Raw genomic sequence first — 17,400 nt, 5'->3', positions numbered from 1 at the left:
TTCTTATTGGGAAAGCAAATATGTGTTTTCTGCTTATTTCCTACACTATAGTTTACCATATTCATTTGTCCTTTTAAGTTTCAGCATTTTATGCAGAATGTTCTAGGAAGAAAATTCAGTTCAATGCTCACATCTGGACCAAATCAAAGTTCTTGGGAATGTCTATTGGGGTTCATAATATAGGCCAAGGTATGTCTATCGTGTCTGAATTTTACTTAATCCTGAGTTTTAATTCTGTAATTATAAAGTATTTTTTACAAAACATGTATGTATTTCTCTTTTCCTAATAGAGATAGCCTCTGACTGCCGGTAACAATACTTTTAAACTACTAATTCTGAGCTTTTCAATGTTTGGTAGAGGAATTTTTGTGACGTGCGTAGATTGTAACTTGTTGCTATTTCCTGTCTTTTTGTGCTAATGCAAGAAAATGTGGGTTGTGTAATCCAACCCAGGAACAGACAATATCTGGTTTTTCCATTACAGATAAACTTAATCAACTCTAGTCAGTCTTGACACAGTGATGAGAGTGATGGGAGTTGCAGTCCAGTAGCATTTGGAGACCTATAAGTTGCTGTCACATATTAGATTGTCATGGTTGATTCTTATCTTAATGAGCAATGAGAACTACTGACACTGCTTATCTGAGTTTAACCAAGAGCAAATAGTTCAGTATTCTCTTGCAGTGGTTCCTATAAAAGGATAAACCAGGATTCACATTGCTTTGCTCATTATCATTGACTGCTAACAGTTGCATTTAGTTGTCCGTGGTCAGTTGGGTCCATTTTAGTGTTTTCGCTCAGAAGTTTCTGACTTGCTTATTATAATCAAATACGAGCCATTAAAATAGGGCCTCTGTGGTTCAAACTGGTAAGACAGTCTGTTATTAACACAGCTGCCTGCAATTACTGCAGGTTCTAGTCCCACCAGGCCCAAGGTTGACTCAGCCTTCCATCCTTTATAAGGTAGGTAAAATGAGGACCCTGATTGTTGGGGGCAATAACTTGACTTTGTATATAAATATACAAATAGGATGAAGACTATTGCTAACATAGTGTAAGCTGCCCTGAGTCTTCGGAGAAGGGCGGGATATAAATGCAAATTTAAAAAAAAGTAGTATGTACCAGCATATTGCTCATTCTTTGTTGCTTAAAATTCATCTGAAGACTTTTAATCAGACATAATAATTATTTCTAGAACATCGAGGTATTACCAGAAGAAAAGCTTTGATGATAGTACTGAAAAAAATAATTGATAGTTATCACAAACTTGATTTTTGTTAACCTGATTTTGTTGGCCTTTATTGAAATGCTCTGCAGATGTAATTTTAGCAGGGATATTTAAGTTAAAGAACTTCATTTTGAAGAAAAATACTATGGTTCCTCACTTAAATATTTTTCAATAAAATCAAGTTAACTTTTTTCTAATTCTTATGCTACTGTTTTGCTGTAAAAAATCACTTTCAGCTAGGATTTCCAAAGTAGCAATTTGTTCAGTTATTTCTCTAGTCCAGGGATTGCAACCATGGCTGCTCTTTTTTTTTATGACCTATGGGGCGGGTAGGGGGCATGAGATTGTCATTATTGGAAAAGGCAAGGCTAAATTTTTTCGCTTGGGGTTGTGGGGCTTAGATTGTATGCAAGTAAAATAAAAACATATCTTTTCAGAGCTAAATATAGCCATTCTGCTTTTGGTAACTGGGTAGGGGATGACTGGTGTGCAGAAACATAACCTGACAGGTTATTTTTGTTCACCTTATTGTTGTTTTCCTTTCTCTCTATAAAAAAAAATGGTATGATCCCATACTGTTATTTTTTACAGGGTGTGTATCATGCTTAGATTATGATGAACATTACATTTTAACCTTCCCCAATGGCTATGCAAGGCAAGTAATTCTAGTTTTCACTGATTTTATAAGTGATAAATGGTTTCTCTTCCTAGCTGTTGAAAAATCTGAATTGGTTTTTTTGACAGATCTATTCTCACAGTACCATGGATAGAGCTGGGAGGAGAGTGCAACATTAGCTGTTCTAAGACAGGCTATAATACTAACATAATATTCCACACAAAACCTTTCTATGGGGGGAAGAAGCACAAAGTAACAGCAGAAATATTGTAAGTATATATATATATGGATGGATTTTAAAAATCACACTCATTTCAGAGTTCTTATATAAAAAATATAATAGAACTGCTGGAGACTACTTTTAATATTCCATAATCTGGAGCCCTTAAAATGTGTTAGTGCAGCCATAATGATGTTGATATTATCCATTCAATCAATTCTGATCCTTGATGATTCTGTGGGCAGTCTCCGCATCTTTCGATCTTGCGCTAATTCTTCAGTTTTTGTATGCTCTGGCTTGTGTCAGCTTTGACAGTGTCCAGACACTGTGTTCTTTTAGGACCTCATTTCCTTTTACTGCTAACTCTTCCAAACATAATTACTTTCTCCAGTGAATTCCCCCACATGACATGACCAAAGTAAGTGAGAGGCAGTTTCATGATTTTACTGTATTGTACCGTACAGTACAGCCATATTAGTTGGAAATAATAATTACATTCAATCAACTGCAGGGGACCAGTTTAGAAAAAGCAGTTTTAAGGATTTTGACAGATCCCTTCATCAGGTAGCAGCACCTAACCAAACCTTTTCTGAACTTTTCTGGGTTTGGACACTTAGTAGGGCTGTGGTGGTTAATATTGGAGTGAGAGAATATTAGGCAGTACTACTACTGTAAGATAGACAGGGACGTTGGAAAAACATCCCAGAAAATTATAGGGTTATTGACAGTGATATCAACAGGAGTCAAGCTTGACTTGAAGAAGTTCTGATGTGCCATGCTGAGCTAAGCATTGAACTAAATTGACAAGGGAGTGGCCCCTGATTATAATCCTTCCTTCTGTTTTTTAGTTCACCTAATGATAAAAAATCCATCTGCTCAATTGAAGGAGAATGGAATGGTATCATGTATGCAAAATATGCAACAGGGGTAAAGTATCTTGATTTTTGAATCTTTGGTTAATTCATATATTTTGTTGCATTTTCTTTTTTGTATTCCATATGAAAAGGTTTGATTCATTCCAAGGATGTCATTAATTTAATATACCAATTAATCATTCCACTTCAAAAACTATACAGGCAGTCAATGCTTTATGAGAATAATTAGGACCAGAATTTCCATCATTAGGCAGTAAGGTCATAAAGCTTAATGTCATGTGACTACATTGCTTAGCGATGGTAATCCCTGATGCTGTCATTAAGTGAGCATCAAAGATCTCCTGGGTTCCAACAAGCAGAGTTAATGGGGAAGCCAGCAGGAAGCCACCTATGGCTTGCAAGCAAGCCTGGGAAGTGGGAAGGGGGAATAGCTGCAGCAGTGCTGGGAGTGGTTGGTGTGAATGAGGATGTGTCATGTCACAGGTAGCTGCTGCAGATATGCACAAGCATTATGGAATATGAAATGCCTTCATAGCCAAGTTCATTGGAGGGGAAAGCTGCAAGAATGTGAGATAGAGGAGCATCTTGCAACCTTCCAGCTTCCCCATTGTTTTGCTTGTGTGAAGCTGGCAGGGAAGATTGCAAATGGCTATCATGTGACTGTGGAATGCTGTAACTGTTGTTAAGCGCAAGTGCCTGGATTGTCAAGTGCCTGGATCACAATTGTGACCACAGGGGTGGTGAGACAGCCAGAACTTCAAGGATCGCTTGTACCACTTGTTCAGTGCAATGCAACTTTAAACAGTCACTGAACAAGCGCTTATTATCCAAGGACTAGCAAGATTAGGGAATGCAAGATTAAGCCATTTTCAAGGTACAGATAATTGATAGATGTGCTCTATGGTTAACATATTTTTTATGAAATCAGTTGCATTATTGGAGAGCAGATATTGGATTGCATTATGTTTTGTCTATATATAAAGAAATATAGATATGAGAAATACTGATAAAAGTCTTAATGAAAAACGGATTTAAATTGAATAATGTAAAAAACCTAATAGAGATTTTCTTTCTTTAGGAGAATGTAGTCTTTATAGATACCAAGAAAATGCCTATCATTAAGAAGAAAGTAAGAAAACTAGAAGATCAAGAAGAGTATGAATCCCGTTGGTCAGTGTTAATATACTTTTCTTGGTTTGCTACAATAACAGCTTCAAAAAATATTCTCAAACTTGAGTAGTAATTTACTTGAACTAAATATAAGTAATGTTAATGAACGTGGGATAAGATAATTTGTTACAGTATTTTATGTGCTGCCTATTTCAAATGGATTATCAGCAGTTCAAATGCATATGTGAAAACTTTAAAAAAAATTGAAATGTTTTGTTCAATTATAACAATACAGTTTGGGCAAAAATTAGGTAACTTATGTAAACCTACCTTTCTACCTCTTTTAATGTGATCCACATTTTGAATAATTTATTACAAGTATTCCTCAACTTACAACCATTTATTTAACCATTGTTGAAAATTAAAATGGCATCGAAAAAAGTGATTTAACTGGTCCTTGTGCTTATGACTATTGCAGCATCCCCATGGTCACATGACAAAATTTGGGTGCTTGGTAACTGGCATGTATTTACAACAGTTACAGCATCCTGAAGTCATGTGATCACCATTTATGACTTTCCCAGCTGGTTTCCAACTAAGCAGCTGGATTTGACCACTTACCCAACATGGCAAAGAAGTAAAATCATGCGCAACTCACTTAAGAACTGCCTTGCTTAGCAACATAAATTCTAGTCCCAATTATGGTTGTAAGTCAAAGACTACCTATATACCCTTACCCTCCATCTTATAGAACTAATACACAAGTAGAAGAGCTCATACTGTACAGAACACCCAATTCCACTTTCGCAGAACTGATAAACCAAGAAAAATCACAGATTACTTCACAAGGTATTATCTTACCTCTCAGACTATATAGAATCAGGACTTTGAACGATTTTATCAGCTAAGTGTTTCACAAACATCTCACAGTTTTTTGAATCTCAAATTCCCAAAATATGTAAATTACCCTAAATATGACCACCAAGGCACACGCCACTAATGCAATAAGGGTGGAAGATTAGGAATTCTTTGCCACCCCTACATAAGGCTCACACATGAACCCTTATGTCAAGTTCATTTCTAGGCTTCCTCTATTGACATTCCAGGTTTTTTTCTGCCACCTCAACTTCTGGGTCTCCTCAGTAAAATAGAGAGCAATTTAGATTGGTGAGCAAAGAGTGGTCACCCAGGGTGACCATCTCATCACACTTTCTGGTCACCTCTGTATTTTAGAGTTCAAGCAGATATTTGATGAAACTGCCTGACAAATTATTAGGACATCCACCAGGTGTTTTTAGAAATCCATCAGGTTCCATAACTCAACTTCACACCACTCTAATTGGACCCAGGGATATATATGGTAGTGACAAACCTCATTCAGATCAAGTATGATCTAAAAAGAGTAGTGGACCAAGTGTAACATTTTATAGTTTCAAATAAATTTGATTAGGCTTAATCCCAGTGGTGAAATCCCCCCAATTCTATCCGGCTCGCCGAACCAGTAGCGCCGGCAGTGGGAGGTGCCGCCCACCCGCCAGGATGTCATTACATCCCATTTTTTAACCATCTGCACATGCACAGAAGAGGCATGTGCACACACAGCACGCGCGCACTCCCACACGGGAGCACACCCGAACTGGTAGCGAAGGTAAGTGGATTTCACCACTGCTTAATACCATGTAGAACTTGGGAACAAACGTGATGGTTTCATTCTTTCCAAACATGTCTTTCTAGATTATTAAATTATGGGGTGGTTTTTTTTCCAACTTGAATATTTTTCTATCTTTTTTTAAGCCTGTGGAAAGATGTAACCTATAATTTAAAGATCAGAGACATTGATGCAGCCACTGAAGCTAAGCATAGGCTTGAGGAAAGACAAAGAGCTGAAGCCAAAGCCAGGAAAGAGAAAGAGATTCCATGGGAAACAAGGGTAAGTTTACATTCAGAAAACATATCCTGTGTTAAATCTTTTTGCTCCTATGAAATTGTTAATGAGTACTTTTCTTTTACAGCTGTTCCATGAAGATGGAGAATACTGGGTTTATGATGAGCCACTACTCAAGCGACTTGCTGCCAGTAAATATTAAGCAGGCCAGGCCTGTGAAGTTCAAGCCTTGACTTAGTGGCACTAATTGTAATGTTCAAAGGACTCTTCTTTTGGAGAGCCTGTCTCCTTCAGTTACAGTTCCTATCTCAGGGATACTGGACTTTCTCATGCAGTGAACAATTAAAACAGGAAGAGCCCTGACTGTGTAGCAGTAATTTATATTAGCCTTTCCTGTCTAATCTCCTATGCTTCTAGGAGAATAAAACCAAGGCTGGAGCTAGGCATACATACTAAGCATTGCTGTAAAAGGTGCAAAGAGGCATGTGCCTCATTCATAGGATTCTGGCATTTACACCATACTTCCCCATACATGGCTTCATTTATTTAGAACTTGTTAATTTCTATGTAAATACAAGGACTTCTTTTGCCGGTTTAGAAAACTCAAAATCTCATTTAACAAATAATAATGGTGGTAAAAAAATCTGGCATTTGTTTCCCCAAAAAAAACTTTGAAATTTTTAGAAACAGAAATGTAATTATAGATTACCATTTGATTCTTGCAGATGCATCTATAATGCTTCATAAAATGGATTTTCAAAAGTATGCATTGTTTTATTTTAGAAGAAATCATTTGCAGTCTAAAACACGTTGCTATAAAGATGTTCAGGACAAGTCAATCCTGTTCAGAAGAGATATTAATTTGGAAAATTCAGTTGCCCATATCATATGCTGATTTATATCCTGAATAACACAGAATGAAGACTTAAGTGACCTGTTGCTACTATTTACTGCACATCTGCTTTATTTTAAGGACTTGTGTCCAGACACCAACAAGTGATCACACTGAGGTTTGCGCTATTTTATTCAGATGCTGGTGGTAGCTTTAAGCTCCATGGTCTGACTTTATTGGTCTGTTCTTTTCCTCGGCCCTACGATAACCCAACTTTTAGTTTAGCTAAAAGTTTAAAAATAAAAAAATATCCTTCAATTAAAATGCCCATTCTATTTAGGAGCCATTCTGATTAAATAGTGAAAAGCTCTTTCCTGTTATATGTGTGTTCTAGAGAATTCAGAAAAACTTAACAATTGATGGACAATTTTTACACTCTGTATTAAGGCTGCCTTAATCTTGCATTATTTTGATTAGAACCAGGCATAGGTGATCACTTTTACTTCCTTAAAACCCCCCAGAAAATTCCAGTTTGTAATTTGGCCTTCTGGATGTTACTGAACTCCAGCTTCCAAACTTGCTGCATACCCAAGCCTTAACTATTACTGCCAGTAATATCTGGAGTTGCATTATTTAAACGGACAACCACATGTTGCTTCACTTCTCCTGTAGATTAAGAGCATGAGCCACAAGCCTGTCATTTGAGTTCTTTTAATTGGGAAAGTTATATACTAGTATGCTTTTAATTTATATGTAACATCCCAGAATATTTAACATTATTCTATTACCACTGTATAATTTAGATGTGTAGAATCGATAAATATGTCCCGATTTACCATTTTTTCTCCCTCTTCCCCCCCCCCTTGTTCCAAAAGCAAAGGACTAAGACTGCAGTACAGGAGGAACAGCTTGTGTTTGCCCTGTTTCCACTTTTTAAGTTCTTGAAACTTAAAATTATATGAGTACTAGCAGTACCACTTATATGCCATATTCCATGCAACCAATGTAGATAACTGATTTCTGCCTTAAAATATGTGTTTAAAGAATGCATTTGAGATCCAATGGTACATTCAACTATTTGCCCAGTTTTACTTTTGTAGGATTACAAAAACCCTAATCCCAATCTCTTTTTTCTTTTTCTTTAAGGAGCAAACTCACTTTAAAAAGAACTAATTTAACATAATCCTCAAATGTTTTTAACCTTAACAATTTCACAAAAAAACCAAGAAATTAAGATTTCAATAATTTATTGCACACGTTATTTTAAGAGCACTCATCTTGACCTATCTGATGAAGATGATTCCTAGGTATATTCTTAATATTTTTTCGTTTGAAGCCAGAAATTTTTTTTCTAAATTGTTGCAATATAGGCACATTCAGTTTTAAGTAATCTAATAGCATTTTCTGGATAGCAGGTAATATTTTACTTCTGAGAGAGTCTTTAGTCTTTTTTACCCACAGCTGTTATGGAAGAAGCAGCAGCATTCCAGGCAGAAAGAACCCAGAATAATAATTGCCAATGGAGGACCCATTTACTTTTATGAACAAGTCTATCTTTCTATACATCCATTGTAATATATATTTTCACTAAAAAAAATGCTCTTTCTTATGTATGCTTTGCTGGTTAAAAGACACACTTGAAATTTGTACATTAGTTTGTGAGTAGTCAACTATTTTCCATAAAGCCTGGTAAATTGGAGTCTTAGAAGGAAAGCATACCTCCAGAGTATTTAATTTGTACTACACATTATGGCAGCCCAAGATGAGTTATTTTAATATCTTATGGTATGGGAGAACATTGAGAGCTGATGTATACACTTTGATGTTCTTAATGCAAGTGATGTCAGTCAAAGAAGAAGGGTCCAAGAACGTTAGTTGAGGTATTTCATTGCTTGAAGGGCTGTGCATATTTGAAAGAGATGGAACTTCCGCATCCCCTTCATGTACACCAAATCCAACCACCTGTAATTTCAAAACACAAAATAGGAGATAAATTCTACAATAGGTGCAAAAACTATTACTGCAGAAAGGGCTAAAACATATTAGTTTATGCATGAATAAGCAACAGATTAATGCTTATGTTTAAAAACGATAGTTTTATTTTGAATTTGATTAACTAGAGCTACATGAAAATCATGTTTCAGAAGGACCAATTTTCTAGCCCCATGTTCAAAGCCAGACTATGCTGCACAAACAAGTGATTTTATATTCGTTCTAAATACAATAGCATCTATTATTTCTATTACTATTTTATATCTTGCCTATATATATGGGCAAGATATAACAGTAGTAGTAATAATTAGATATGCTGGCTGCCTTTTACACATATCTATCTCAAAGCAGCCATTATATCTTAAGACTTGATATTCGCCCAATTTAATATAAGCTACTTACACATTTGTCATAAATACTCACATGTACACTGAGCACTTTCCTTTCTTTGTGTCTGTGCATTTGAAACCAGTCAACTAATTCTGACTGTGAGAGAGATTTTAGTGCGTCAATCTAAAACAGAATAGTTTTTTAAATTAGCATATGTTTAAATAATGTAGAAATTGACCTATACTTAAGCCATCAATACAGGTAGCCTTTGACTTATTACCATTCATTTAGTTATTGTCCAGAGTTACAACGGTGCTGATAAAAGTGACTTAAAACTGGTGCTCACACTGTTGCTGCATTCCTATGGTCATATGATCAAATTTGGGTGCTTGGCAACCAGCATGCATTTGCAATGGTTACATCACCGCAGGGGCCACGTGATCATCATCTGCAACCTTCCCAACCAGCTTCCAATAAGCAAAAGTCAATGGGGAAGCTGGATTTCCTTAGCAACCGCATGATTTGCTTAAAGACCATGGTAAAAAAGGTAGTGACATTAGACGCAACTCGCTTAACTGCGTCCCTTAGCAATGTAAGTTCTATTCCCAATTGTGATTGTAAATTGAGGACACTGTACACACAAAAGAATATAATTCTCAATCCTGACTTGATTGAACTTATTTATTTGTATTCTGCCTTTTTTTATTTTTATAAATAACTCAAGGCACCAAACGTATGCAACACACGTTCCTTCTCCTATTTTCCTCACAACAACTCTATGAGGTAAAATGAGCTGAAAAAGAGTGACTGGCACAAAGTCGCCCAGCCAGTTTTCATGGTTAAGGCAAGATTTGAGCTCATCGTCTCCCAGTTTCTAGCCTGGTAACTTAACCATTAGGCCAAATGGCTCCTTAACTGCCTCCTTATACTACTGTTAGAACATGGAAAGAGCACAGAAAGATTTTTAAATCTGACCCACATGGGAATATTTTTAAAAATTACCTCCCGAACTAGTCTGTCAAATAGATATTGCTGAGTCACTACTTCTGTCCAGTTCCTATCCACTTCTTCACCAAGATGAGAATCTTCACATTCTTTCAATTTAATGAGAGCTGTGACCTAGTGTAGGGAAGACATCAATTTTTTCAAAATAGTATTAAAGCATCCCTATTACAGATTCGTCGAGTATTTTGAAAGGTAGTGTGTTAATGCTCTGAGCTTTTATCAATTAAGCATATGTGATCCAATGAGACAAATTTATACTATCTAGATCTGTTTCCACTACATCTCATGTTAATCCTGATTAAAAATAGATATCAAAGTTGGGAAACTGATTTCTGGTAGTCATGGTTCTCTAACCCTTTTGTAATTACAGTTTAAGTATAACTTGAGTTCAGATTCTACTTTTAAATCTACAAATAGTTGGCAATAGTCCTTTTGAATTAATCAGATAAAATTCTGCATAATTAAATGATGAATGATAAATTTTCATTACTTCTTTGGGCCCCTTACGATTGTGATAGTATAACTCCAGTACTGCCTTTTTGCTATTCTGGACTTCATATTCTGAATAAGCACCAGAAAAAAACTATTACTGTTTTGGTGGACAACCAAACCTGTTGATCAAGCATTTATTTGAAAAGATTTCTAGAAAAGTAATAAAGAGGAGATAATAGCCATTACCTGAGTCTTGAAGGATTCTTCAGTCATATTTTTGAGTTTTTCTTCGAAACACAAAAAAAAATCTTCTATCTTCTTATCCACTACTTCAGAACTGAGAAATAAATCACAAATATGTATTCTGTCTAATATTATGCATTTAGTTCAATTCCATGTTATCTTCTTGAATTTTCTACTATTAAGTATTGAGAAACAGCAAGTTGAAACTGACTGCAACTGCATGAAGGACAAATCGAGTGAAAGCCAAATGGGAACAACAGGAGGGTATTTTGTGATGTCTTCTGCTAACATCTTATTGCAATATTTCAAAGCATTTTTCAAAATTTAAGCTTAACTCATTGGCTCTGTTCTCATGACACTTTATGGTAATTTATATCACCCAAACACCGAAAAATTACATTAGGTTAAATTGTGCTGTTTTGTGATGCCCAGTCATTAACTTTGCTTTTCCAAGGGTTAAATTTGTTTAATACCCTCATATATAGCAAGTGATAGTGGTGAAAATGTGTGTGTTGTTGCCTGGACCGTGAGATGTATATGCACAATCAAATTTATTTGCTGCCCATCTCACAATTCAGGCGAGATTGCACACATCCAAGAAAAAAAAAATAAAGAATGCTTCTTACTCTGAGGATATTTGTCATAAAATACCTAATCTGAGAAAACTTTTGAGTTTACCTGGCTAAGAGGAAAAAGTGAAATTCGATATCCTACTCACTTGTATTTAGTTGCCTGTGTGGCTACAGTAACAGAGAATCCAAGGATCCCAGATGTATTCCTACAAGTTGCATAGACATGATATCTAAAAATGAAAGGAGAGAGAAATTGCACAAATTTGCTCTTAAACTGCAAGAAAGCTGACAACTCAGCTACTTCCATTTAAATAGTGGTATGATATATGCTAAAAAAGCTCTTGGAACTGTATCTGAACATCTGTCAACTGAAAATTATTTTGTGTAGGAACTGCAAGCTGTTTTAACAACTAGTGGAGAAGGTGGGGGGTTTTTTTGGTTGTTTTTTTTTGAGGGAGCAATTTTTGCTAACAGACAGAACTCCAAATATTTTTTATAATTTTGCTAGATTAATGCTCAAGTGTTGGTCAAAGATGTTGTTTTCAGTTAAAAGATTACAGGGAGCAGACTCATGATTAAAACGATGTATACTTTGGGGAGGGGTTGCAACTCTTGAGGGTTTAGCGGAACCTTCTGGAATAGAAGAAAACTAGTACTGGATGAACTGAAGAAAAGCAAAACGCCAACTATCATCTTGCATAAATGAAAATAGGCTACCGGTAATTCAATCTACATTAATTCAGTATACAGATTTTCTCTCTTCCAATACAGCAGTAAATAGAACCTTACCCTAAGGTTTGCTTGGTTCGAAGAAAGTCAAAACAAGGCTCTTCCATATACATCTGAAATTGAATAGTATTTCAATTCAATATACCTGGTATATCTCTAAGACATTTTTTAATAAGGAAGCAATTTAAAACATGCTTTAATTAACTTATTGAGGCTTATTGAGATTAAATCATATCTGATATAAAGGCTAAATCTACATAGAATATTGTGGGCAGAGAAGTCTGCAAGTCCAGATACAAGAAAGGTAATCTATTACTTTTAAGAATTAGTGATTCTCCCTGTAAAAAGCTGACTTAATTTCATCCTACAAATTACACTGTTGCAAAAAAAAAACAACACCAAAAAAACCCCCACCATGCCTGATGATTGCTTTTTGGTTTCTAAATTGTCTTTCCATTCTTGAGTATCTCAACTATGCATTAATATTACTATGTGAGTTTCAGAATCTCAGCTAATAGTTGGACTATGCATATAGTGGGTCAGTTACTTTGCTTTGCTATAGGGAACAATTAAATACACGCACTGTGTATGTAGTCAAAACACAGGATATTATACTTAAACAGATAATATGGGAGGTGGAGGTTTCAAAAACAGAGATAGGGTGATTTCTGTACCTCATGTAGTATTTGTATTAATCATCCTTTCGCTATATGTCTTCCCAGATTTTTTTTATCATTAGCCTTATTACAGTTTTACCATAAATTCCTAACTTTGATCTTCTATGATGTACATTGTATACCAGATACTAACATGAGCTGACCATCAAGATTAATGTAGTTCTGTTTTTATAAAGTAATCCAAGCTTACCACAAGCAATTCCATGAGAGAATATTCTCTTAAATTCCTGGCTCCAGACTGAAAAAAAACAAAACAAAAAGGCAATAATGAAGAAAGTCAAATTTTGTTCTGCAATTACAATAACCTTTCAAAAGGCACTGAATGGTGCCGTATTCAACAAATCATTAATAACATACTACTATGGCATTCCAGCAGTCATTTGAACCAAATTAAAGAGTATGTCATGTGGAAGTAGTAGAGTTGGGATGGGTCCAACACAACAGAAAGGAAGTATTAAGAAAAAAAAGAACGCTTTTAGCTGCATTATAAATTGAAGACTGCTTGAAACATTCCAAAACTAGCAATACTGAAAACGTGTGTTAAATGTTTAATATGACTGAAACCACAACTTCCCTAAATATTCTAGCAATTATGAAATAATATCTGTACCATACCAAACTTCAGATATCGCACTGTGTGATTATTTCTTCCAACTGTAAGTTTTTGAAACGGCTATTGAATTACTGGTATCTTTCTTTGTAAGAAATACATAACTTTTGTATGAAAAAATATGTGTTTATGTGTGTGCATGTGGGATCGTCAAGCCACTGAACAAAAGACCACAGTACTTTCTGCTCTGTATATCACATCAGATGATGGTGGGAAAATCTCATTTATGAACATTCCCATCAGGGAAAAAGAGCTTTGCAGGGAAAAAAATCAGCCTCGTTTTCTCTATGGCTACTTTTCTCTACTTTTGGCTACTTTTCTCTACTTTTATCATTGGAAATGATTGGTTGAAAATAAACAAATTTAAAGATGTCCAGGATAGGTTATTTCAGTTACAAGCAAGACAGGAAAATATATTGCTGTAAGCCAACATTGTCTGAATAAATTATAATTTGGCTTTTATTTAAAATGATATGCCAAAATTAAATAAATGACATGGCATAGCATAGCACACCAGAGGAACTCGACTAAAATGTAGGGAAAATTGGAAGGGAGAAGTGGGAGAAGGATCTCAATGCAGAAAGAGAAAAATACCACAAATCCAACTCCTATAAAAATTACATTCATCTGAAAAGAAAATATCCATCTATTTATAGATAGCCATATAGCTAATAGTCTCTGTATACTATGAAATTCAAGTTATGCATGAAACGCACTAAGCAACAAATGCATCACAAAACAGTTAATGCTCCCATTTTTTACATTATAGTACCTGATAGTAGACTGTCACTTCTGAATTGGCATCCCCTTTATTAAGTGTCTTCACTTTGCACAATAGATGGGCACATGGTAAATCCATCACACGGAACTGAACTGGACATGGGTGCACTAGAGGCAGGAAGTGCAATTTCCTAAAAAGAGTTTGAAAATTAAAACATCAGTTGCCACTTGCTCTTTGTCTTATTTATTAATTCAGCTTAACAGGAGTAAAAACACATTCTAGCAATGAAAACTCCTGCAAAGGAGGGAAATATATACGGTAATTAGTTAATAGTTAATAGATGAATTGGTCACCTTTTTCAAAATGTTGCAAGATAAGCTTATTTTATAACACGCCTTTCACTTCTTTTAAAGAAAAGCAAATCTATGTTATAGAAAAGTGTTGAACTAAAATTGTTAAAGATTTGTACAGTCTAGGACCCCCCAAAGTTGGATAAGGCCATTTTGACAATAGTGCTTGTTAAACACAGTGCTTCATCTAACAGTATAATTACGGCTTCAGAAATTACTCTTTTATATGTACCGTATTTTTCAAAGTATAAAACGCACCTTTTTCCCCCAAAAAAAGAGGGTGAAAAACTGGATGCATCTTATACTTCGAATGTAGCCCTGCCCAGCTTCTCAAATGGAGGTTTCAGAGACTGAAAAAAGCATCAGAAATGAAACCCCCAAACAGAGCTTCAGAAAAGAAGTTCCCAAACAGCTTCAGAGGCTTTTTTTCTGAAGCTCTGTTTCGGATGCTTTCAGAGGCAGAAAAAAGCTTTTTCTGAAACAGAGTTTCAGAGGCAGAAAAAAAAGCAAGGCACAGAGCTCACAACCAAGGAGTCTAAAATTCACCTCTGGAACAGCTGATTGGGGGTATTGCGGGAGGCCAATCCACCTACCAATCAGCTTTTTTCTTATTTTCCTCCCCAAAAACTAAGGTGCGTCTTATACTCCGGTGCATCTTATACTCCGAAAAATATGGTATGTGCAAATTAGAATGCATAGGTAACTGATCGATTGACTATAATTCAAATATTCTTTAATTCAATTAATTTAAATTGAATAATAGCCCCAGTTTATAACACTCATACTCAAATGTTGGCAGCTGTTATAAACTTATAATTCTCAATATAAAGATAAATATACTTACTCGATAACATAATTCAAAAATTCTTTTGATTCCTGGAAGAAAAGAGAGATGTTAGCATTATGACTAGAAATAAAACAACAACTGGGCATTACTATATTATCTACATAGGAACCGTGTGGTGGCATAGTGGTTAGACTGCAGTATGGCCATTCTCTCTCTGGCTGGGGAAAAAACCTTACATAAATGGCGTTGGAATAGGACATAGCTGTAAAACAATCCAGGAACAGCTAATATGAGTACATAGAACTAAATGTGTTATGCTCCACTATTTTTCATTAAGTGCACAGAAAAGTGCTTTTCTCACCATAGTCTGAGTTAATATTTACTTATTTGTTTTATATTGAAAATAGTTTGTTAATGAGCTCTGGTTGACAAGATTTGTTACTAAAGCAGCAAATGAGAGACAACTGACATGGAAGTTAGAACTGCCAGATATTTCTCTCATATGGTGTCAGTCAAAGGTTAAGCAAAGAAAATCACAGATGACAAGATAGAAGGTGTTAAAATACTCACGGAGCTTGTGAAGTTTCCCTGGACAAGGCCCTCTGCAAAGAGCTGAGATTTGAAAGCCTTCACAAACAACAGCAGAGAATCTACTGAGAGCCCCTTCATAAGGGCCTCGTATTTGTCTGTCATAGACCACCGACAATGTTCCAGGATTAAGAGACGTATATCTCTGTGTCACAGAAGAAATACTCATCATTACATGTTTACTGAAAGTATGTTGGCTTTAACAGCATTCATTGCCTATAAGCTACATCTGGATCCAAAAATAAATGCATCTGCATTTACCCAAACTTGGTTCTCCCCCTGCCCTTCCTCTTTATTATTTGGAGACATCATCATTCCAAGTACAAAACCATAATGTCTGTACTTTTGTATAATTTACATACTTTTTACATAAACATTCTGTACATTACATATGTTTGAACTTAACATGCATTTGGTTTTTACAGACACCTCCCTCCCCACACAACTGACTATAACTAAATATGTGGATTTTTAAACAATTTGGGGATAAGAATGATTACGGGAAGAAAATCATTCTCCAACATATAGGCATAAAGAGGTGGGAGATCAAATCTGTTTCTATAAACAAAGGGTAAGAAGAAATATAGGAAAACTTCAAAGTAATCTGCTCATAAAATACCCCCAAACAAGACCCAGTCTTGATTCTTGAACTGCAATTTAGTCCATTAGTCCTAGGTACAATTTTTATATAGTGAAAAATGTAATAAATATTGCACAAGATAGTGTATTTTCTTATCTGGTGTTTTCGAGACCAACGCAGCAGTCCTCAAGGTAAATTGAACACTCAAGTGGCTTATTGCAATAATCAATATGGAGATCACCTCCCAATTATTCTCATAAGTATTACAAGTATCAATCCTCTTGTCTTATGAACATGCAATATTTCATCCTTATCTTGTTCTTATTATCAATTGTTACCCAATGTATCAAAATATTTCACTAGAATGGATGTGGCCAACATTTCTGGGCCTTTTTGGGTTTCTAAGGGGGAGAAATCGGGGATGAGTTTTCAATGATGTTATTTTTGCTGCCCAATTTCAGCAGTGTTTGTTCTGCTAAGCCAGAAGCCATGAATTAGAAATTCCAGTGACCCTTTAAAGATGGATTAGACAATGAACCAAAACCAAAGAAACCATCTTCTTGCATAGCGTAATGACTGAAATCATCCTGGCTCATATACTCCAGACACTTACTTGGCCAGGGTTTCTGGCTTGATAAGGATGTTGAAGTAAGTCTTCTTCAACTGCTCGGTTATCATCTCAAAAACTTCTGGAGTAAAACTGAAATCAGCTAAGTGATCAATGATGAGCTGAAACAGCAACTACAACAACAACAACAACAACAACAAACTAATTCATTATGACCCTTCTTAAAAAGGACTTTTTCAGAAAGAATTCAAGGATCAAATAGATCAATACTTACAGGTAGCTTATGATTGAAACCTTTCACACGAATGATCAATCCATGTTCTCCGGCTACCAGCTTATATTCCAACTGAGCAACATCAGCTTCATATGCAGGTTCAGCAAGGTTGTGTGCAAGGATGTTCACAAAAGTATCAAAGAGCACCACACTGCCACATTAAGTTGAGACAACGG

At 35.6% G+C, this 17,400-nt stretch overlaps 2 protein-coding genes across 8 annotated transcripts in view; one reads left to right on the top strand and one right to left on the bottom strand.

Annotated features, from left to right (window-relative positions):
- Nucleotides 1–7,148, top strand: part of OSBPL9 (oxysterol binding protein like 9) — a 62,607-nt gene extending 55,459 nt beyond the window's left edge. For all 7 annotated transcript variants that reach the window (XM_058174434.1, XM_058174433.1, XM_058174436.1 and 4 more), the window contains 7 exons: nucleotides 79–189; nucleotides 1,820–1,883; nucleotides 1,973–2,113; nucleotides 2,913–2,991; nucleotides 4,018–4,109; nucleotides 5,844–5,979; nucleotides 6,062–7,148. In XM_058174434.1, the coding sequence (XP_058030417.1) occupies nucleotides 79–189; nucleotides 1,820–1,883; nucleotides 1,973–2,113; nucleotides 2,913–2,991; nucleotides 4,018–4,109; nucleotides 5,844–5,979; nucleotides 6,062–6,136 (698 nt within the window). In that variant the 3' untranslated portion in view covers nucleotides 6,137–7,148. The remainder of the gene's footprint in view (nucleotides 1–78; nucleotides 190–1,819; nucleotides 1,884–1,972; nucleotides 2,114–2,912; nucleotides 2,992–4,017; nucleotides 4,110–5,843; nucleotides 5,980–6,061) is intronic.
- An 848-nt stretch (nucleotides 7,149–7,996) lies between these two features.
- Nucleotides 7,997–17,400, bottom strand: part of NRDC (nardilysin convertase) — a 29,279-nt gene continuing 19,875 nt past the window's right edge. The window contains exons 20-31 of the mRNA XM_058174430.1: nucleotides 17,225–17,375; nucleotides 16,996–17,123; nucleotides 15,785–15,947; nucleotides 15,272–15,303; nucleotides 14,129–14,267; nucleotides 12,937–12,984; nucleotides 12,130–12,182; nucleotides 11,487–11,570; nucleotides 10,772–10,862; nucleotides 10,091–10,207; nucleotides 9,182–9,271; nucleotides 7,997–8,728 (exon numbers count right to left, since the gene is read on the bottom strand). Of these exons, the coding sequence (XP_058030413.1) occupies nucleotides 8,534–8,728; nucleotides 9,182–9,271; nucleotides 10,091–10,207; nucleotides 10,772–10,862; nucleotides 11,487–11,570; nucleotides 12,130–12,182; nucleotides 12,937–12,984; nucleotides 14,129–14,267; nucleotides 15,272–15,303; nucleotides 15,785–15,947; nucleotides 16,996–17,123; nucleotides 17,225–17,375 (1,291 nt within the window). The 3' untranslated portion in view covers nucleotides 7,997–8,533. The remainder of the gene's footprint in view (nucleotides 8,729–9,181; nucleotides 9,272–10,090; nucleotides 10,208–10,771; nucleotides 10,863–11,486; nucleotides 11,571–12,129; nucleotides 12,183–12,936; nucleotides 12,985–14,128; nucleotides 14,268–15,271; nucleotides 15,304–15,784; nucleotides 15,948–16,995; nucleotides 17,124–17,224; nucleotides 17,376–17,400) is intronic.

Source organism: Ahaetulla prasina, chromosome 3 (genome assembly GCF_028640845.1).
Source record: "Ahaetulla prasina isolate Xishuangbanna chromosome 3, ASM2864084v1, whole genome shotgun sequence".
NCBI classification, from domain to species: domain Eukaryota; kingdom Metazoa; phylum Chordata; class Lepidosauria; order Squamata; family Colubridae; genus Ahaetulla; species Ahaetulla prasina.
This window is presented reverse-complemented; position numbering and strand designations above follow the sequence as displayed.